Source organism: Coturnix japonica, chromosome 2, assembly GCF_001577835.2.
Source record: "Coturnix japonica isolate 7356 chromosome 2, Coturnix japonica 2.1, whole genome shotgun sequence".
Classification (NCBI taxonomy): domain Eukaryota; kingdom Metazoa; phylum Chordata; class Aves; order Galliformes; family Phasianidae; genus Coturnix; species Coturnix japonica.
Genome location: NC_029517.1, coordinates 24050793 through 24073290, shown reverse-complemented (window position 1 = coordinate 24073290; position 22498 = coordinate 24050793). Strand labels below are relative to the sequence as shown.

Below are 22498 nucleotides of genomic sequence, written 5' to 3'. Positions count from 1 at the left end.
TCCCATTGCAAGTGTTTGCTTTATAAAAGTCCAAAACACTTTTTAAATTTTAAGTTTGTATTTTTGAAGGTCTTTATATTTTCTGATATTTGCATAATGAAAAAGGAATCAATGGACTTCCTTGTGTGTTGCTGTTCTGTATGTGCAGTCATTATTACTTAAATGATGCAAAGGTTTATGTTCTTGTGCTGGCACATTTATCATTTTTAAAAACATCTGTCTATGTTTATGAAATTCATGATGTTTTTTTCGTTTGTTTGTTTCTTTAATAATGGGCTCAACTGCTCTTTTCTTTTAGAAAGCAACACTGATATTTCTTGAAACTCTCCACTGAAACCAAAATGACAGTGCATTTTCACACATGCAACTGTTTACAACTGAACAGTATTTTCATATCATTAAACTATTAGAGCAACTTTCTTATATTTTCGCATAACCAACAGATGTGAGAAACACTGGAGTATTTGTCTTCATCAAAATTAGTGCCATTTCTACTTAAGCTTCATAGAAGAAAATGACTTCAAGAATATTAACTATCAACTAATTAAGACATACTTAATTAAATGCAAATTCTACTTAGCAAAAGCAATTGAGAGAAAGGCATGTGATTAGGGAATTACCAACTGATTTAACACTTAGAGCTACCAGCTATCTGCCTAAGCAATAGAACTGAATGCAGTAGTCCTTGCTGTATAAGAATCACAGAATGACAGGATTTGGAAGGGACCACTTGGAGATTGTGTAAGCCATCCCTCTACTAAAGCAGGTTCCCTAGAGTAGGTGGGTTACATGTAAAACCCACCTGGGCACATTTAAATATTTCCAGAGAACAAAACTAATTCTACAGCCTCTCTGGGCAGTTTGCTCTGGTGCTTTGTCATCCTCAAAATTAAAGAATTTCTTTCTCATGTTTGCATGGAACTGCTTGTGTTGCATTTTGTGCTTATTGCCACTTGTTCTGTTGCTGGATGCCATTGTAAAGGCCCCATCCACTTGATTCCTGTCTGACATTTATCTGCATTGATACAGTTCCCTCCTCAGACTTCTCTTTCAAAGGCTGAACAGTTTCAGATCTCTCAGCCTTTCTTCATAAAGGAGATTACCAGGCATCCACTTCATTGGACACTTCATTGACAGTGGACACAAGTTTTTTCTGGTCTTGTTTTTGCTACTGATTTACTTTAAAAAAAGCCTTTCTTCTTGTCCTTACCTGTCACCACATTTAATTCCAGGTGTCTTCCTTGTTCCATCCCTGCATGCTCAGAGAATGTGCCTATATTCCTTCCTCACCTATTTCCACATTCCATATACTTTCTTCCATTTGAGTTTTTCCACAAATTCTTTTTCTTTTTTTTTTTTTCCTCTCTCATCCACACAGGTTTTCTGCCACCTTTGCTTGATTTCTTATTCCTAGGTATGCACTGATCTTGAGGTGCATCATTGGTGCTTGAATGTCAACCAGTTCTCTTGGACCCTTTTACCTTTCCAATGCTCTAACTTACGGAGTATTTCCAAGTCTTTGAAGAGATCAGAATTCACTCCCATGGAGTCCAGGGTTGGAAACTGTACTTATTGCCTTGTTTCTTCCATTTAAGATCCTCAACTCCATTGTTTCATGGTCCCTGTAGCTAAGGCTGCTCATAGTCTTTGTATTTCTGCATCTTTATAACAATACAGTGAGCAGCACCTCTCCTCATTGGCACCTCCACCCCTTCAATAAGAAAGTCATCTACCCAGCCCTGAAGAAGTTTCCTGAATGATGTGTGCCTGGCAGTGTTGCTATTCCAGTAAATATTGAAGTCCCCTCTGAGAATCAGTGCCAGTGGTCATGAGACTAATTCCAGCTTTCTGTAGACCTCATTAATACCCTCTTTCTAATCAAACAGCATGTAGTAAACACCCACGATGGTGTTACCATATTAGCCTGCCCCTTAATTCTCACTTGTAAGCTCTCCACTCATTCATCGTTCATCCTTACGCAGAGCTCAGAACATTCCTGTTGTTCTCTCACATAAAGAGCAACTCCCCTACGTCACCTTGCTGGTCTGTCTTAGAGAGCTGTACCTCCCCATCTCTGTGATCATGATGAGATTGTGGCCCTCTGTCAACACATAGATGCATAATTCTTCCTGTTTGTTCTGTATGCTGCATCAGTTGGTATACAGGCACTTTGGGGAAGAAAAGGGAGCAGCAGAGAATGTAGGTGTTACTTGATGGATGCAAGAGAATCCTCCATAGCTATATACACCCTTGTGGTGACTGGCCTTCTGGTTCATGTTGTGGCAGACATCTGCTATATCACTGTTCTGGTTGGCCTGACATATTCCTCACATGGTTGCAGTAGTTCCCATTTTGCTCCCTACCCCCCAAGACCTTCAGGTGTTAGCCCACCTCACTAGGCTGAACAGCCTGCTGCCACAAAATGCCTTGCCTCTTCTAGACAAGTGGATCCCATCCCTCCCTAACAGGTTATAATCTTCATAGAAAGTCCCATTGTCATAAAAACCAAAACCCTGGTGCTAGCGTCAGCTGCATGGCCAGGAATTGATATGCATTACTTGTCTATTTCTGGCTTACCAATTTCTTCTAACTGGCAGAATTCAAGGGAAGACAACTTGGGAACCAGTTTTCTTCATTTGCACTCCCACTCTTTGCCCATATTCCACCTTTCAGTGTGGAATACAAAAGAGCAATAGTAGATAGTAGTCCATGTTATTGACAAGGTGCTGTACTTCTCTTGGCACTGTGCCAGATTTTGGCTCCCAAAAAGCAACAAACCCCTTCAGACTCCCTGTCAGCCTGGCAGAAGGGGACATCAGTGCCTTTTAACAGGGAGAAAATAAAAATTAAAAAGGGGATCCATCTTTTCATGTTGAATTTGTTGAAAAACTTTGAAACTAATGAAGTGGAATATATGGGCAACGTATCTTAAATTTTAACATTGCTTGATGTTCAATAATTAGAGAGGTTTAAAAATGTTTGTTGCTGAAAGTTTATCATCCTACCTTGTACAGAGAGATGGGGTTTTTTTTGTTTTTTTTTTTTGTTTGTTTGTTTGGTTTTTTTTTTTGACAGCTGGTCATCCTACTACTAGAACAGAAAACAATTACATAGGCTAACATGCTGTTGCTATTTTTTTTCATGGATGCTTCTGTTTTACTAGCACTAAAGCTTACTTTGACATGTTTTATATTTGGAGTAGTTATGAATAAATACTGTCAGGATATTATGAACACTGCTGGGATTAATAAAACATTTAAGAGTTTCATTATGCTTATCAAAGTCTAGTAGCATATATAAAGCATTGATCTGAAAAAAAAAAATGGTTTGTCATTCTGATATCATTGCATGTGCAATTTTTTTTTTTCCCTTTAAATACTCTCATTTATGATTCCTGCACTAAACAATACAATAAATGATGAATTTCATGTAAGTATTATTGTTTCCCCTTTCAGTAGCTTATTTGATTAGATTTGCGGGGATTAAATTCTAAATTCTCCCTGCAGGAAAATCTGGGTCAGCTTTTTTCAGTAGTGTACATGTTTTAATTAGAGACGTGTGCTGTGAGAAAGACAACTTTTCTCAGACAGTTTATCCTTTGTTAGAAAAAAGCAAAACAAAAAAGAAAAGAAAAGAAATGCTAAAAAAAAATAAATAAAATGAATCAATAAAAACAAAGAAACAAAAAACAAACCCTGCAGAACTGCTGCAGCTTTTTAGTTTAGAAGGAAATGTTAAATTGTTGTGATGGCTCATATGAGGCAGTTAGGAATTTTCTTTTATTGAGTATTGGTAATATCTTAGTTATTAGAAATGAATACAATAATACTAGAAACTAAAATGTTAATGTAAGTTTATTCAGGTGCTTAACTACCATCTGAAAATTAATGAGTTTTTCTGTCGTGTGAAGAATAGACTAGTCAGCAAGTGTGCAGGCAAGGTTATTGATAATGGAAGTCTCACATAGAACTTCAAATTTGAACAAGTTTCTGTGTGTTCTCTTATTTTAGTGATTTGATTTTTTTTTTCCTCTCATTTACTTCTGAATAATGTCAGCTAAAAAAAGACTTTCATTACTGCTTTTTCTAGTTGATACTATTTTAATGTAGCTATGATGTAATTTCAAGGCAGTTGTTACTTTCTTGCTTATTTTCTCTTCATGCTGAGAGGCATTACCGAAGTAAGCTAAGTAGTAACAAGGACTTCTTCACCCTTCTTCACCCCCAAAAGCAGAGCTTAAATCTCTGGGATAACCTTACCAAGAATTTTAAGTACCCAGAAATTTTCCTGTGGATGGCACAGAACACATCCTTTTCAGTGTCACTGGCAAGGCAGAAAAACTCATCAGCTGAGAGAGCAGTTACAGATATCATTACATATATACATTACAATGTATTCCTTAATGTATGTATAAACAGTACATTCAAATCATATTGTGCTTTGAACTGCTTTTCCTTTCTACATATTTACATTCTCATTTCCGAAGTGTAGATTTAAATACACAAGCAACATTAAGTTCCAGTGAGCTGTTGTATTTAAAAGCAGGTGATCACTTACGACTACTAGAAACCACAAAAGCAAGATTTTGCCTTTTTTATTTTCTTAGTCAGAGAAGTATTAGCAAGTTTGGACACACTTGACTATCCAGTGCAAATGCTGAAGTCTGCAGTTTTAGAATTAAGGCTCAGTTGCTGTCATTAATAGTTTTACAGACTTTAGAGTATAACATGATCTGTATTAGCACTGTGTGGTATTCTCTACTGATAATGCACATGTTTTAAAAATCTCTTACAAAATTAATGTTCAAAGTTCTCTATTTGTTTTATCCCATTTATTATGATTTTATTATTGCTGTTTTTGACTTTTATTACAGTTTGGCCTTTCAGAGACTATAGTTGCTGGTAAAGGACTGAGACCAAAATTATTACCTTACTGTGTAGGCCTGCAACAGCATTTTTATGTTGATTTTTCTTTTCCCCAGTTGTTTTCCATGCCTCATTGAATCCAGCAGTGATTTTGTGTGCCCCGGTGGCACAGGTGGTAGGAATGCCACATTGCAACACCGGGGCCCGGGTGTTCGAATCCGTCTGTGGCGCAAGTGGTAGAAGTGCTGCTCTGCAGCACAGAGGCTCGAATCCCAGGGGTTGGACTCGATGATCTCTAGGGTCCCTTCCAACCCGCACGAGACTATTACTATTACTATTTTACTATTCATTTTAAGGCTTTAAAATAATTTTGCCCTCTGTTAAGCACTTGCCTTTCCATTTACTACAGGTCAGAATCTAACAGCAATGTTTTTTCTGTGTACTGGAGCATGCATCATATTAAAAGATACACAAGAATCAAGAAGGTTTCCTGCTATGTCTCTAGTGTTACCAGCTTTAAGAATGCTTCACAGTGAAAAGATCTTAAAGTATATTACAAGAAAAATGTCTGTCACATTTTGCAGATGAGCAAGATAAAAAATAAAACAAAAGAATGACAAGATTAAATTGTGTGGAACATACTGTCCAAACTGAAGCCCAAGTTCTAGCATCTAAACCAAATTTTCACATACAATATCTTCTTGGTGAATGTAATAAAACAAGAACTATGATATGAATAGTGTGATACTAAAAAAATTACTTATCTGGAAGTTTAGGGGTTTTTTTTGTTTGTTTGCTTGTTTTTTAATTAAAGCAATCAAATAGTAGTTTACCTGTGGCTCTGGTGCATGCACACAAACTAGAAGATCTTTAATCCATTAAAAAAGCCATAAGAACTGTTTGTAGTGACTTTTGTAGTCGTTCTGCTATTTGTCAAGTTGGAACCAGTGTAGCAGTCCAAGGAAGAGATTGGCAGTCCTTACTGATAGTACAAATCTGTAAAAATCCCCGTTAAGTTTTCAACTAGTTTTTGACATTTAATATCCTCAAGATACAGCCTCTTTTTCCTTCTGCTGTTTCTGCATGCAGTTAGTCCAGTTTGGAGAATTTAGCCCAAAATATGTATGTTTCATAAGAGCAATATCATTCAGCAACATAAGCACTGTTTCCAAAGATGGACTGCTTGTAACTTTGAAATTTTAATGAACAAATCAACTACTCAGTGGTGAACAGTTTCTTTATTTCATATTCTGTTTTCCTCATTCTGGATTTTAGTTTTTTGTCATTTGGTTGGTTAAAGCACAAGTAATTCAGGGCAGCGACCTTTGACTAATGGTTTTGAAGTTTTTTTGGTTTTTTTTTTTCTCTTGTGCAACATTAATGTATACACATAGAGTTCAAATAAAATATTAGACAGCAAATGAAAAAAATTTTCAAATGGGGTTTTTTCCACATATCTTTAGCCTTTATATTGGCATTGCTCCCAGCATATGGCTGAGTGGCTCCAGTAGTTGACTGCACTGTGCACTTGATAAGGAAATCAACAAAGGTCAAATTGTTCATAAAATAATTAGTGAAATGTCAGAAACAATTTAGTCTAAATAGCATATTTCCTTGAAGAAATGCCCATTATGAAATATTCCTTCTAGCCACATTTCTGTGCTGTTGCCTTAGTCAGATAAGAATTGGATTGCTGACAAGAACTAAATGCTCATATGCAAGATATGTTTTTCTAGAGTATTTTCCCTGTAAAAGGGAAAGATAAAACCTTTGTTTTGGGAGAGAGTGAAGGATTTTTCACCTTAAAGTGAGTCAAATAATGTTTACTCAGTTTCTCATTGTGACCCAAAATTCAGCTTTAATTTTGCACTAGCGCTATCTCAGTAGGTGATAAATAAGCTTGATACTGTAAGAGTAGTGTTTCTTGCAAGATGTGAAGGTGAACGTAGCATTTAGTTCATTAAATATTATCTGGAGATAGAACAGTCTGAGAGTAAAGTTCATCCTTTTTCTAGCTTCATTCTTCGGAGAAGAAATTTGCCATTTGCTCCTGGCTCTCGTACTTCACTCTGAACAGTGTCATTATGGTTTTCTAAGCAGGAAACCCTCCTATGTTGAAAACTAAGACTGTCAGAGATTCTTGTCTGAGAGGTTTTAAGACTCTGTAAATCTTGCAAATTTGAGGCCTTGGTAAAGTAGTCTTTATAGATCTTTGGCTTTGTTCACATTTCCCGCTAATTAGCTGTTCAGAATCCAGGTGGTTGCTTTTATCACTGGCTGATGTACTTGTCATTAAATAATAGAGGATCTATTGATTATTTCCAACAAATGTTTTGTTATACTGAAGACATATTTGCATTGCAATTCTCAATGAGACAGATTTTCTGTTGACATTAGCTATTAAAACAAAAATGCTAACATGATATATCATTACAAATACTATGCTATATACAGTCCTGGCCAGTTCCATTGAGATCACTTACCCCTTAATAACATTTCTATAGATTAATCATATCTCATTAGAACGTTTTTTGCTCTAGTGTGGCAAAGATCATGTAGCACAAATGACATTTAGATATTTTAAAAACTACGTTTTTCAGAAAACTTAAGGGAAAGAAAAACATTTCCTGTTTATAAGTGAGACTGTTTCTTTCCATTCTTGTATTGCATCTGGTAAACAGGACCACATAAATCTATGAGCTCTCAGATGACATTTTTTCAAAGTTCTCCTTCCAACTGACTTTATTGGATTTACTCCGTTCACAGTGATTTTAGTTGCCAGTGATTTCTGTGATTGGTTTGTATGATAACAAAGCTATAACTCTGAATAACTCTAAAACAGTGGATCCAAACATCTCTTTCCTTAATTGAGTGTTTCTCTCATCTGCTCCAAAGTGAACATTTATCCTGAACATTTTGTCTATTGGTGAGACATTTTAACCTCTGAATACATGGTTGTTCCTTCATTGCTCACTAAATGCATATTAACTAATTTGATCAAGAAGTGATATTACACCTTACAAAACTAAGTGGTTTGTGATTATGATTCTGTGCAGACAGATGTCAGACACAGTGCTCCTGCAATTTCTTTATTGAAAATAAAAGCAGTACTTGTACTTAAACACTAGGGAGTACTTCATTAAACAATTTATGCTAGTCTGGATTCTTTATTACAATGAAGTACATACACTGATGTGACAGAATGTAAATGCAGAAATCTTTTTGTACTTCTATGGCAGTGATGTGTCTCAGGCTTGCCTAATGAAAGGTCTTTATGACCAAACAACAGTCTCTGATTGCAGCTTACTGCAGCTCCCAGTATTTGTCAATTAAATTACAGGTTTATATATATATATATATGTGTGTGTGTGTGTGTGTATTTATATGTTTATATATTTAAGCATAAATATATAAATAATATGTAAATAGCTATAGGTCTGATTCAAAGGAAAGACTGTCATTTATAAAAGTGGCTGATCTGTAAGTTATGATCCTTTTCTCCTTCTCCCACAAATGTAGATGAAGACGAGGTGATTAACGTATATGCAGTTATAGGCCTTCTGTTTTCTGTAGGTATACTACATACTCTGTTATTCATGTGTGGATTTTCTTCAAATGAAATATATAATAACAAAGCAAAAGCCTAAATACCACCCAGGCTTCAGCAGAATATAAAATTAAGCTAGATTTGAGCGTGTCCAAGGCAGAGGAGACAAGTCATTGTAATAAGAAATCTATTTATCTTCTTTATATAGAAGAACAGAATCTAATTTATCTGTGTGCCCATCTGGGCTACATTGCTCATTTCAAGTTAATTTAACAAATGATAGACTGCTACTGGCCTTTTCTTTCCCAGGAGAAGAGGTTGACAGACAGCTGTGCAGAGATGCAATCTACCCAATCCCTGTTGTCTGTGAAGCTCCATGCCCAAAGGACTGTGTGCTCAGCATGTGGTCCGCATGGTCCTCCTGCTCACACACCTGCTCAGGCAAAACCACAGAAGGAAAGCAGATGCGTGCCCGCTCAATTCTGGCATATGCAGGTGAAGGTAAGGTCACATACTTTTACAGACTATTGTCTAATTGTGAATACTTGTCCATTACTGTAATGCCATACTAATTACTTGGTCAACAGAAACTTATTAGGGGAAACTGTTGTTGTTTTTTAAACAATAGGAATATTATTTAAATGTTTATTCTAAATTCAATCATGATAGCTAAAACTGTTTTAAAGAAGACGTGTATTTGTCAGTTAATGTTACTCATTGTTATCACTATTTGATTTCAAATATTTGTCTTTCCTATTTTCTGTTAAAAATTAAAATTCAAATGATTTACTCTATGCAAACTGCAATGAAATATATTTATATATGACTGTTGATAATCAGGTGATAGGTACAATATTGCAAAGAGTAAAATTTAAATGCTGAAGATACAAAAGTTTTAATGTGTTCAGTTGCTAGCAAATGGCTCTTGTAGCTTAGCATGAACTTCTGTCACCACATTTACATTTTTATACATATCAAAACTTTATTGTGTTGTCCCACTTGGTTGGTTTCTAGGGAGTTAAATCTATTTCTATCTCCTGAGTCATGCCTCCCTTAGTCAGCAAGGGATTGCTACCACAATGGAGTCATCCAAGACTCAGAGGAATAATACACATCAATTATCATTTATTGAGAGCTTTGTTAATAATGAATACTCTAAAATTAGAGGTATAATTGGCTAATTTGATAATGTGGATTAATATGCAGTACAGGTAAGACAATATTAGGCAACAGCTACTACAAAGAGAAAAAAAAAAAAGGAAAAAAAAAAGAAAAAGAAGAAGAGTATAAAGAAAAAAGATAGAAAATGGAGTGAGACTTGTGTACAAACACAGCAAAGCAAACTGATTCACCATTCCTTAATCTACCAGTGTATTGGTGTCAGGTGCTGATCTTGGGGGGCTGTCCAAAGTTGTGTTGATCAGTTGATGTCTAAGGACATCAGAACAAACTTTTATAGTCCAAAGTGGTCAAGCCTGCTCTTTTGGAGTGACAGCTTCTGGCTTCAGGATCTCAGCAGGAACTCCTTTGTTCCCATCTTCCAGGCCTTGCAAATTTAAGTCAGCAGATAAAAGGAAGCATGGAGACGCCACCTTGTAACTTGCCTTCACAGAATACAATGGTATATCTCTCCATTTCCTGTATCAAGCTGGAATCAATTGCTCACAGACTAGGTTTTCATCCAATAAACACTCATGGACCCTCCCATTTGGAGGCAAGCAACTCCAAAGAAATGCTTTCAAATGTAAAACTGTTCTCAAAATGATGTTGATTACCTCACGTTCATTTGAGACATTCCTTACCAGTTTCAGATGTTTGGTTTTATTCTGCGAATCCTGACTTGTGTATAGTTTCCATTCACATAAATGAATCTTGTAGAATGAAAAAGGGACCTTTCAGAAGCAAAGAAAGAGGAAATAATCATTCTTTGCTTCCCACCAGCAGGCAACGTTCAGGCAAATCTTGGGAAGCAAAGCCTCAGTGCATAGCAACTTTTTAGGAGGACAAACATTTTCTTAAGTGGGCTCCCTTTTTTCCCCTTTCCCAAATCTATTGCTGAACATGATGCCAAATGATAAAGAATATCCCATCAGCTGGTTTGGGTCAACTGTTTCATCTCTTGCTCACCCCTTAATTGCTTTGGGGGGTTGGGAGTCAGCCTTGGTGCTGTGCCAGCACAGCTCAGCAGCTGCCAAAATAGTAGCTCTAGACACATGTGCTTAGCAAAACATTGTGTGGGCTGCTGTGCAGAAAGTTAGCTTCATCCCAGTCTGAACCAGTACACATTTTTTTCTACCCATAAATCTCTTGCATCTTTTAGTCATTTGCTGAATAAGAACTAACTGATTGATATTCAACCTCCAGAACTGCATGACAGTGATCAGCCATGTTTCCAAAATATAAAACACTGATTGCATTGCTGATGCTGCCAGATCATTTTATGTTCTGTGGCAGGGATATGTTATAAAAAGGAAGCTCAACATGAACTTTTTTTTTTTTTTTTTAAGTGCAAGTCTTGGTTCTAGTCAGAGCTTATAAAAATGCATGTTGCTGAAAATTCTCTAAATATTTTGTGTAGCTATGAATCATGAGTCAAGACAAGCCACAAGTAAGACTAATAATGCTCCTTTCATGCTAAAACTGAGTCCCAAAATAATCAGCTCTATTCAGGCAAACAGTCCCAAATGTGATCTTTTAGACTTTTTGAACTTATTCTTGGCTGATAGAGTAAGACTAGTGTAGGGAAGATTTTTTACAGTAATTTGTGTATAGTGTAGCCATGATTTTGGGAGTTCTAATTCAGAACGTTGTAGGACAGTTAAAAGGGGTTATACACAAATATGCAATCCCTGTGACATCAAGATTGTACATTAATTAATGAAAGAATGTGCAAGTCTACTGTCAACCTATAAATAGGCTAAGTGTATCCTCTAAGATGGCATATGGAGTCCAGGTTTTTCTCTGAGTCCTTGATTGCACTCATCCTACTGCTAGTCATGGATAATTCAGTCTACAAAGTTAGCAAGTTCAAAGCGTACAGAATGACTGAGCTCATCTTCTACTGACTGCCTCTCCAGCCCTATGCTGCCTGCTCCTTCAGCCAGAAACTTACTTCGGCTGTATGTGCTTTTATAAGTGTTTCCTTATCCAGAACAGTGTCTCTTCTGTGTGATCAAAACACGCACTGCAAAGCCTCAAGCACAGTATGCTGATGCCCATCTGGAATGAGATTGTTTACATGCGCCCACAGGGAAAGAGGAGAGAGTAGTCTCTCTCCTCATGAGAACATTTTCTAGTTTGTGAGATGAATCCATGTGGAAACTGGTGTCAAAACAACAATTTTGATATCTTTTCTGAGATCACTGTCCTCAACTTGAAGGTTTGAAGGGTGAAACTATTTATAAATTTATCTCTGTGAGTGTACCCATAGTAATAACACATTTGTGTCACTGTTCTCAGTGTTATCTGAATATACCCTCCAGGGGTGCTAGATATACATAAATCACTCTGAAGGTAATACCTCTTATCTATTTTCATGGAATCTACAGCAGATACAATGAGCACAACAGCACTATCAAATAGAAATTCTCACCTACTAAACACTGTTTTCCAACATGGTGACAGCCATTAGCAATTTCTGTGTATAAGCTGATGCAGTGCTCTTCATTTCATGGTATGACAGCTGTACATGGCTGGTCTTTCACATTGCTGTTGCCTCTGCTGAACTGTACCACTCACTGCCTCACTGTGCTCACTTCTGCTGTTCTGTCTTCACAAACATTTAACATGCATTGGTGGATGTCAGTGGATACTATTTTTTCCACAAGGAGGAATTCAGTTCCATACCTTTGCTTCATACACACTTCAGTGTCAGACACGATTCTGTCAGACTGCCCCTCTGCTGCTGTCTGCCACACAGCAACAACATATAATGGAATACTGTCCCTCAGTCCATTTTTTGTTTGAAATATGTTCTTAAAACAGTTGTATGTGTATCATACAAGTTACACCTGTGTGCCATTGTCTTACTGTGGCTACTATATGTTCATAGAGTACCAGAGTATAATGCCAGAAAGACTCTTCAGGATGACCTCATATGTCACAGACTATTATGCATCTCTGAGTTAGGTAGCATAAAATATCAGTCATATATCTAATCTGGTATTCTGTCTGATAGGCCAGTAGCTCATACATCTCATATATCTACAAGATTGATTTACTGAACCTGTAAGGAATAGCTAGGTCAAAGAAGTTTCTTCTCAACTCTAGGCAAATTCTGGTTGACATGCTTTAAAATTTTATTACTGTTAAAATTCTGGTGCACTTTAACTGCATAGTTGTAAAAGAAGTTATACTTAGGGCTTTTAGAATTGTTTATTCCTCTTGTACATCTTGGATTTGTTTTTCATTTTTGTACTTGCCTGAAACAACATCATTTTGTAATTCAATCTGAAAACAGAGAATTCAGTAATTGTTTTTTCTAACAAATTCCCTGTTCATCCAAGGATCAATTGTGGGTAAGCCAAGGATATTTTGAGTTTTAACTGATTTCAGCTGAAACCTGAATGCATTAAATACATAGTTTTAGAAATGGGAAGCATGAATTGTCAAGCTTTCAAAGTCACTTGGTATCTGTGTGTGAAGGAAAGCGAGGGGAGGATATTACTGTACTTCATTTTACTAAGAATATTACCCAGGTAATATCCCTGTCTGGTGTTGGAGATTTGTGATTCAAATCAGATCACGGAAAGACTTGAGGACAGACTTCTGGTCCTCCATAGATGCACTCAAACATCTGTCCTGTTATCTATTACAGGAGATATCTCTCAGAGTTGTTCTTGAAGTTCATCTTGATTTGCATTTTTTATATGTAATGTGCAAGCAAGTGTGAATATCTGCAGGACTGGAACAAGAGTTATGCACTAACACTGACTTTTTATCTAGCAGTAGTCTGCACACTGGCCCCATCGGTCTTCGGGAAGTAAGGCTACTTCAAGGAGAGCCTACCTCATTCCTATGGCAAAAAAAATCACTCTGTAAATTACAAGAGGAATGTCATTCATATCTCTTTTCTCAAACGTTGAGTTTATTCTAGCTGTTTTAAAATGCACATGTACAATGACATGCATTTGTAAAATGAGGGATAGCAAAACGATTAATAAAAATGAGCCTTAAATGCTTTAAAAAGTGTTAGACGTTTCAAAATTTATAAGTTATCAAGAGAGTTGCATACTGGTTTATAAAATCCAGTCCTTGAATATTCTAGAGCAACGTCTTTCCCATGATGAGCTTTAAAGCAGGCAGAAAAAGCAAGCTCTGCCTATGACAAGTATTCCAAGAGGCTACCATCTTAACTGTAATATTTTATAAGTAAAACTCTATCTGTTAAACTAGCCTTTCATTTCCAAATGTGCTTTGCCAAAGTATTCAAATCCAAAAAGAAATGCTTCAATTCCAACTGTTTTTTTATACCTTAAAAGGATCATTTTTAACACTGCAAAATAGTAATTTACAGTCATCTATGTATTTATTTATATGAAATGTATTTAGTGTGACTTGTCCCTTTTTCTCATAACCACATTTTTTTTTCCCAACAATATTAATTATTTTTTATATTCCTATCAAAACTGTCCTCATTCGGTTCTGTGCAGCACCGATCTTCTTACTCTATGCAAATGTTATTAAGGATATTTCTAAGTGCCCTTAAATTGAGGGTGCACAAGGAAATGCTGTCTTTCTGGAGAGAATGACATACTTATTCAGACATAAATAGTATGCTTTTCATATTAGTGATATTTAATACAGTTGATAATTGTATCATCTTTCAGCATTAGTATTTCCACATTTTGTCCATTCATCATGCAGTTTTCTTCATTATTATTTTTATTTGAACGGAATTGGATTCCCATTCAGCTAAAGACATTCACACTCCTTTTTTTTTTTTTTTTTTTTTTTTAACTTACAAGTCAGTATCACTCATTTTTTTTTGCCTGAACATATCTTTCTTGCATAGCTGTCAAAATTGATTATAAGTTTTCACTTTATTCTTAGATACCTTAGGAACTGGTGATTATGGAATCCATTCCTGAAGAAACACTTCTTGACCACCCATAAACATTTAATTTATAAAGTTTCTTGAATTTATGAATTTCCCACTTGTTTTTTTCTGAGGTAACCTCAGATGTCAGTAATTAGTTTAGAACTTAAAAAAAAAAATAAAAAAAATCTCTTCTATATTCTTGTTTCTTTACTCCTTATACAAGAAAAACATTTTTAGTCTCCTTCTGTGGATCTGTTTTCTCTCCTATTCAAAAAGCTTTGGGACTATCATTTTTGTTTTTATAAAATATTCTCTATTTCCTAATTTTCTTGCCTGCTGTATTCCTGTCTGCTGGTGATAAATTGAATGATTTTTGTTTCCTGAAGGAAGCTACTTCAATGACTTTTTGGGTCTTTCTATGTAATGATAATTTTGTTTTACTTTTTTTTTTTTTCTTTTTCTTTTTCCCTTTTTTGTCCAAATTTAAATAATAGGGCTTTTTCTTGGCTTTATGCCTAATGAAGTATATTTAAAGCAATTCTGATCAAATTGAGTAAAATCCATTTTGAGCCAAAACAAACTTAATTTTAGTCATTTTTTAATCACATTCACAAGTTGTAATGTGTCTTATAATCCTCTTTCACAAAACTTATTAATAGATAGTCTTTTTCTTGACTTCTCAAATAAAGTGATATTTTCTTGGTTGCATTACTGTCTTTCAGACTTAATTCAGAAATTTAAAATATCCCCATGGAAAAAAAATAAATAAATAAAATTGGATTTTATACTGTGGTGTCATTAGATAATCCTTTTCCTCATATTTGCTGCAAAACTAAAACGTCCACAAAAGTAACTTAGAGTATAAAGCACTTTTGCCTCTTGCGACAGTTATTGGTGTTGGCATACTTGAACTAGACATTGATTCTTGTAATTTATTTATTTGTTTGTTTAATCACTCCTAATAATAAGCGCTTAAAATCCCTTATCTCTTGCATGTCTGTAGAGCAACCTAAATTTCAGTGGTAGAACAGAAAAGCTGATGTGCTTCCTGATGCGTGCATGGTGTGAGCATGTGTTTTTCTCCTCAGAGAAAATTAATGTATATTTCATCCTCAGAAGCATATAAAAAGCTCTTTCAGTTATCTCTCTTTTCTACGAGATTGTTCTTGTCCTTTAGGAAATAATTTTTTAGGTAGATTTTCTGTGGCTTTCCATCACCTTGGGAAAGGAATCCTGTTGTTCTTGAAGTTTTATGTAAATTCTTAAACTTAGATTCTGTGTGTCTAGCAGCATCAGAGATTGAGCAAAAATGATTTGTACTCACAGTGCAAGATATCTAGTATCATATGATCAAGCTTGGTAAGAAAGACCTCTTAATGACTTATTCAGGATTGGGAGGCTAAATTAGCTTTGAAGTGTTTGAATGTAAGAAACTGAACACATATGAATTTGGGTACAACAAAGATAGCATTATTTGAGCTTTTCTTCACAATTATGAACACATGAATGCATTTTAATCTTAACCTGCAACAGCTTTTGTTATCTCAGTCTAGACCTGAAATTGCCAGCTGTGCCATCCTCTTAGGTAATTACGTAACATGGAAGAATATCCACTGGGAAGTAGGACAAGAGCTTCAAAAATCTTTTTAATTGATCCATGAATTAGACATAAACAGTGGTCTCTAGAGATACATAGCTAGCACACTTAACCATTTATTCTGCCTAGAGCCTTCTCATGTTTTTTCTTACAACCTTTTACGAAACCCCAAAATAAAAATGATGTAGACTAACCCAAAGATATTAAGTAAAATAATGTGTCAGATTATTTATGATTATTTTATCATCTTCATTATATGAATTTATGTTTGCTGTCCATGTATGTTTGTTCTGTGTAGTATACAAACTTAAGTTTGACAGAATTAATATTTCGCATATGAAGATGAGGAAGAAAGAAAAACTTAATTCATGTGATTGAAATAATACAATTTCATCAGTTTTTGTTTGTTTGTTTTAATAAATCACTATTTTATTTTATTTTATTTTATTTTATTTTATTTTAATTATTTTTTTTCCCATTACATGAACTTATGCCCTGTTTTATTGTTCCAGGAGGAGTACAGTGTCCAAATATTAGTGCACTACAGGAAACACGCAGCTGTAACGAACACTCTTGCACTGTGTATCATTGGCAGACAGGTCCATGGGGACAGTGCATAGAGGATGCATCTGTGTCTGCTTTCAACTCCTCTGCAAGCTGGAATGGGGAGGCCACCTGTTCTGTGGGGATGCAGACAAGAAAAGTCATCTGTGTGAGGGTCAACGTGGGACAAGTAGGCCCAAAAAAGTAAAGATCTTAAAACATTATCCTTTCATACTTTGATTTGGATTTTGCTGGTCTAGATGTGTGCATTGAATGCATGTGAAGACAAATGGCCCTCTCAAACTTTGTGCCCTTACAAAGGAACAATTCATATTTTAAAAATACAAAGCTAAAGCTATTAATGGCCTTTGAAGTACTTTTCAAGCTATTGATTTTTATGGGTGATATCTAGGTGACTGTGTTGACATCTGACTGCATAACCCAGCTGGCTGCTTACCATCATCAGGCTGAGTCAGGATGAAAGTCCTGAGGCACGTGTGTGGTGTGAAGGCAATATAGCACTATTTCTGAGATAGTTCAAGTAGTTCAAAACAGGCAGTATGCTATATAGATTAGTTAGGGTAGTTCCACGCATAAGCATTTTTGGGGGGGTCAAATTACAGTGTAACCTACTTAATAGCACATTCTCAGAATCAAACTGAGGTCAAGCACAGTAAAGTTCTGACAATTTGACAGATCTTCTTTCAGATTTTTCCCCATATAATTTTTTTCTGAGGATTGCTTTATCCCAGTGGTTTAATTTCTCAGCATTATTTATGACCAGGGTTAAGTACAGATTAGCTGCTAGTTAAATACATTTGATGATATCTCCATGCAGTTCGTCAATCTGTAAATAGATCCTACTCAGGAGAGATTTAGGGCTGGAAGAGCTGAGAGCAGAGGTCTTTTAGAAAGTTCATGAAGCAGCTGTTCTTACACAAAATACTTGCACAGTGCCAGCCATTCCTCGTGTTATTCAGAAGAAATGGACTTATTCCTAATCTGCTTTAAGCAAAAGTATGGGAAATAATACCAGACCACTCTTTAACCTAAACTGTTACATACCTGCAATAATTTATGTTCCATTCAGTCATAATACCATTATATATTTTATTTAAAAAATGCTAATGATTTATCTTCCTTTTTAAATGTTATCATCACTGCCTTTAGCCTGGCCTTAGAGTTTTAAGAGGAGGACTGTTTTATTGCATAAATGAATCAAGTGAAATGAGAAAAATCTTGGTTTATCTTTCAGATTGTCACATTAAAATCACCAAATCATTTTTAAAGAACCAGACATTTTACATGAAAATGTAAATAGGCACCGTGCTTTAAACTCCTCTTAATAAAAAAGATTACTATGGTATGATAGAATCAATATTATTGACCTTATTTACCTCACAAGTTATGGACTTCAGCTTGTATCTATTCTGTTTAATTTGACCTTGAGTAAGAAATGCCAAAAAAAAATCAATACATTGCTGTAAGCCATATATAGTAAATACAAACAATATAAAAGATAGAAATGATGTTCTAATTGAACTAATTGCCTTGCCCAAGGATCTGAAATTACTTTTTTTTCTTTCCTGAAAGATGAAATTGTAAGTGAAACAATGAATGTATATAATGCAAACTTTTCTGTATTCTTATAATTTCTGTCATTCCTTACACAAAAAGCTAATAGTAAGCTTCTTCAGAATCATTTTGAATTTCAACCCTAGAGAAAAAATCTGAGAATGTAGACACTGCATGTGATTGCTGACAGATCATTTTGATTGTGTATAACACACCCACTCATATGTCATCTGGTTTTATGAATTTCATGCAAGCAAAAAGGCAAAATTTAACTTAAAAAGGCAGAGTTTATGAAGAGGTGATGATCCTTCGCACTCGAATTATAGGAGAGAAGGATGGATGGAGGTGTCGTTATGAGAGGGCCTTATTACAGCCAAGAAGTTGGTGCTGATTTGCAATAAATCACGTTTTTTGAGAATGGAACATGAATTACTCAGAGACAGCCAATGAGCTAACAGATAATATTGCCAAATAACATTTCCCTGTTGAGCTGCAACAACTATTTTCTTCTCTTTTCCCCTATTCTTCCCCTACTGACACAGGTGTCATTCTATACTGGCAACAAAGGCCACATTTTCTTCGCAGTTTTTCATTAGACTTGCCAGTGTTCCCTCTAGTCTGGCAGAAAAGATACCTCATGCTAGCTAACCATTCTGAGTTTATCCAATCCAATAAAAAATTAGTATCTCTCTGGTCCAAAATGCCTAGTAGTCAACAAGAGGAAAATCACAGTAATGTGTATTTTTTTCTAATAAGCCAAAAGCTTCAAAATGTTGAAGTGATGTTTTTTGTAAATCTTCTTGCAATCTTCTGACAGTCCTTGCTGTGCACTTTTAGGGCAATACCCACTTTGAAATTATTTTAAATATTTGCAGTACTTCTTCAAAAGCTATTGCATCTTTCTGAGGACAGAACACATTGTAGAGAGTTGATTCTGCTTAATGAAAGAATGGGAACACTGAACCCAGGAAATGATCTGGGTTAATGAGCTCCGTATGTGGCTGTTTAATAATCCCTTTTATATCCTGATCAAGCCTCTTCTTAAAACAAGCAAGGTTTCCTGTTCATTCTGACAGTCGTTCAGTCTCATTGACCAGACCTGTTTCAAACCCTTTATAGCTCCTATCATAAAATCATGGCCAGCTTATACCCAAACGTGAGCTTACAGTGTTATTTATATCAGATATGTCTCCTGCAAGAATTTAGGTAAATTCATGAAGAGCTGAATATATATTTTGCTAAGCTAAGCAAGATGGCTTTTCCTTACAGTAATTTAGAAGTTTGAAAATAACACTCAAAATGAAAAAGTCTAGAATGATGAGAGAGGAACCATACCGTTGAGTTTTTTATTTTATTTTTTTTTAAATTCAGTTTCCAGGTGTAGAATGCACCAGTTTTGACTTGCTTCCACCGGATACATTTAATTTCTAACAGGTTTTGTTTCTGAACTCTATCCTGGTGAGTTCTGGGCAACTAGCTGTCAGCTTGCATGCATCCAAGAATTTTTTGTGATTCACCACTTCACTGCAGGTCTATCATTTCTTTGATAATGGTTTGTTTGTTTCTTTTTTTCCCCAGATGCCCTGAGAACCTTCGACCAGAAACAGTGAGACCTTGTCTGCTTCCCTGTAGGAAGGACTGTATTGTGACTCCATTCAGTGACTGGACACCGTGTCCTTCTTCATGTCAGGAAGGTAATTTTGTCCATTGTGTTCTAGTGGACAGATTTTAAGCAGTCAGACTAACTGTTGGTTTTGGCAGAATGCTTCTACAGACCTCCTCCTTATAGAAGATACAGCTGACAGAGCTGGTACTGCAGCTGCTTGGAAAAAAATAGTGTTTCTGTTAATGAAACAATATAGAAGCTTTTTAAAATTTGTTTCAAAAGCTTTTTATAGCTTCTAGTTACAGAGTCCTGTCTGAAAAACGCGTTAAAGAATGTCTTCTATTTTCTCTTCTACTTATTTTTACATTACTAAAATCTCTTATGTTTTCACCTGATAAGCAGTAAATGCCTGTATATCAACAGAAGAGATACTTCTATAACTGCAGAATTATATTTGTATGTATTTGAACGCATTATAAAACACTTGGATTTTATCTTTGAAATTATATATGCTGCTTGTTCATCAGAAAACCTGAAACTGTATATCCCTAGATGCATACACATATAATTTTGGCAAAACTTGGCAAAAAGGACTTTCGCCTGTCCTTACCCCCAAAGTAAAATGAAGGAAAATGTAAAAAATTAAGCTCATTTTTAATTGATATTAGTGTTCTGGTTTAAACATACATTGTGATACCATTTTAATACATTTGGCAAAGTCCTTGACAACAGTAGAGGTCTCACTTGAATTTTTATTACACTGTAGTTGTACATAAAGTGATAACTGGATTTATATACCCCTCATTTTACTACTTTATCTCTTTCTCTCTTTTAAGTTAAAGAGGAGTTATTTTACTAGTATGTACCATTAAAGAAAGTCTGTTATAACTCTTGTTCCGTGGAGTGCTTATCCCTGTGTGATGTAATGACACTGAGTCGAACAACATTTTCATACTTCTACACAATTTGTATTTCGTGGGCTTTACCCATTTGTGTCAGCACTCCAGTCAGCAGATATGGGCTGCATGTCTGTCTTGTCCATGTGCCAACCCCCGGCTTGTCCTGGAGCTGGCTGACTCAGGACCAGAGACTTTCCTCTGCGCTGAAAAGCAGCCAAGTAATGGAGAACCACTGCTGGGGTTCTCCTACTGCTTGCTTCTAATTATGATTGCTTGGCTGCGGTCCAGTAAGCTTCTAGGTTCAAACTGCAGCTGCTGTAGTAACTCAGCAAAGCTGGTATCAAACCAGTCAGCCAAATGTTTGTGCTACTGCTCTCACAGAAAAAAAAAAAAAAAAAAAAAGAAGAAGAAGAATGAAAACCCAATATTTTTACATAGTAACATCTGCACGTTACATATCACTATAAAATTAATATATATTTGAGGGGTTTCCCTTCATATTCTGCCTGAAGCAGAAGGTATCCGAAGCTGATTAAAATCAAAACTCCTGCAAGGATCATTTGCTGTTTATCATTAAGAATAAATTATTATAATAATTAAAAACTACAAACTGTAAATTTATTATAAAATGGGAAAATAAAACTTTACATTGATATGTAGTGTATGCTCCTTTGAAATATTTTTTGTATCCCTAGCTAGTGTAATGCTACTCCCAGGTGGAAAAGAAGAGCTAAAGCTCAGTGCAGGAAGAATCAAGAGTGTAAATTAAATTTGTTATATTTCTGACTATAGACATTAAGAAAAGACAATTAGGTTTTCTGATTGAATTAGTTAGTAAATGAATAAATAACAAAATATAATAATTTACCTTTTTAAGTTTCTGTTTTTAGTTTTGCATGATACTAATTAAAGCAAATTTATACTTTGAAACTGAAGTGCATCAGCAAGCTTATCTGGTTAGTTTTGTTCTCTTAAACACTGCATTCTTTTGTACATTATTACTGTTGTTTCTTTCTTCTTAGCTCTGTTCCTTGGTCTTTAGCTGAGATAAAGTGTTTTATCTATTGGGATAATTTTCTGCTTAATAACAAACTGGCATGTCACTATTTTGGTGATTGACTCAAATACCTGTTACTATTTTCCCTAATTATTGCCATTCTTATATAATAGCAGGAAAAATAATCTCTGCTGTTCTTTTCAGGAGATGTCATAATAAAGAAACAGTCCCGTCACCGAGTCATTATCCAGCTCCCTGCTAATGGTGGTCGTGAGTGTCCGGACACTTTATTTGAGGAAAAGGAATGTGAAGCTTCTCCCGTTTGCTATAGCTACAGGTGGTGTTTTTCAACATAACAAAGCTTATGCATGTTTTGTCAGCCTCTACTGTCTGCTAAACTTTGTTGAATTCCACTTCTTATGAAAAATAGGATACATACATCATTAAATCGAGGTTTTAAAATGGATGCATAGACCCAGTGGGACCCACAGAACACGGGGCCCACTATTTATGTTTCCTTTTCTTAGAAAGTAATAATATTTTTTTTTTCCAGTTTATTTGCAAAAACATTGCAACTAATGAGAATTATTTCAAGATAAGACTTTCCTGTCAATTATTTTGAAATTTTGTATGATAAAAAAATACTTTCATATTTAAACGATCTGAACCAGTGAAATGCTAGCGCTGTTCAGGAGAACTGAGTTGTACTGCCATGCAGCAGGACTGTATTTGCATTTTCCATTCCTATTAAACCTGTGATTATCTGCCAATTGGTACATCCCCTAATGTGCACAGTTTTTTGTGTTGGCTTAATATTCACCAGAGAATG

At 35.5% G+C, this 22498-nt stretch overlaps 1 protein-coding gene across 9 annotated transcripts in view; it reads left to right on the top strand.

Moving 5' to 3' along the window:
- The window catches only part of THSD7A (thrombospondin type 1 domain containing 7A), a 258813-nt gene that overhangs the window by 182421 nt on the left and 53894 nt on the right, over positions 1-22498 (top strand). For all 9 annotated transcript variants that reach the window (XM_015853613.2, XM_015853618.2, XM_015853619.2 and 6 more), the window contains 4 exons: positions 8722-8913; positions 16562-16796; positions 19746-19861; positions 21874-22006. In XM_015853613.2, coding sequence (XP_015709099.1) covers positions 8722-8913; positions 16562-16796; positions 19746-19861; positions 21874-22006 — 676 coding nt within the window. The remainder of the gene's footprint in view (positions 1-8721; positions 8914-16561; positions 16797-19745; positions 19862-21873; positions 22007-22498) is intronic.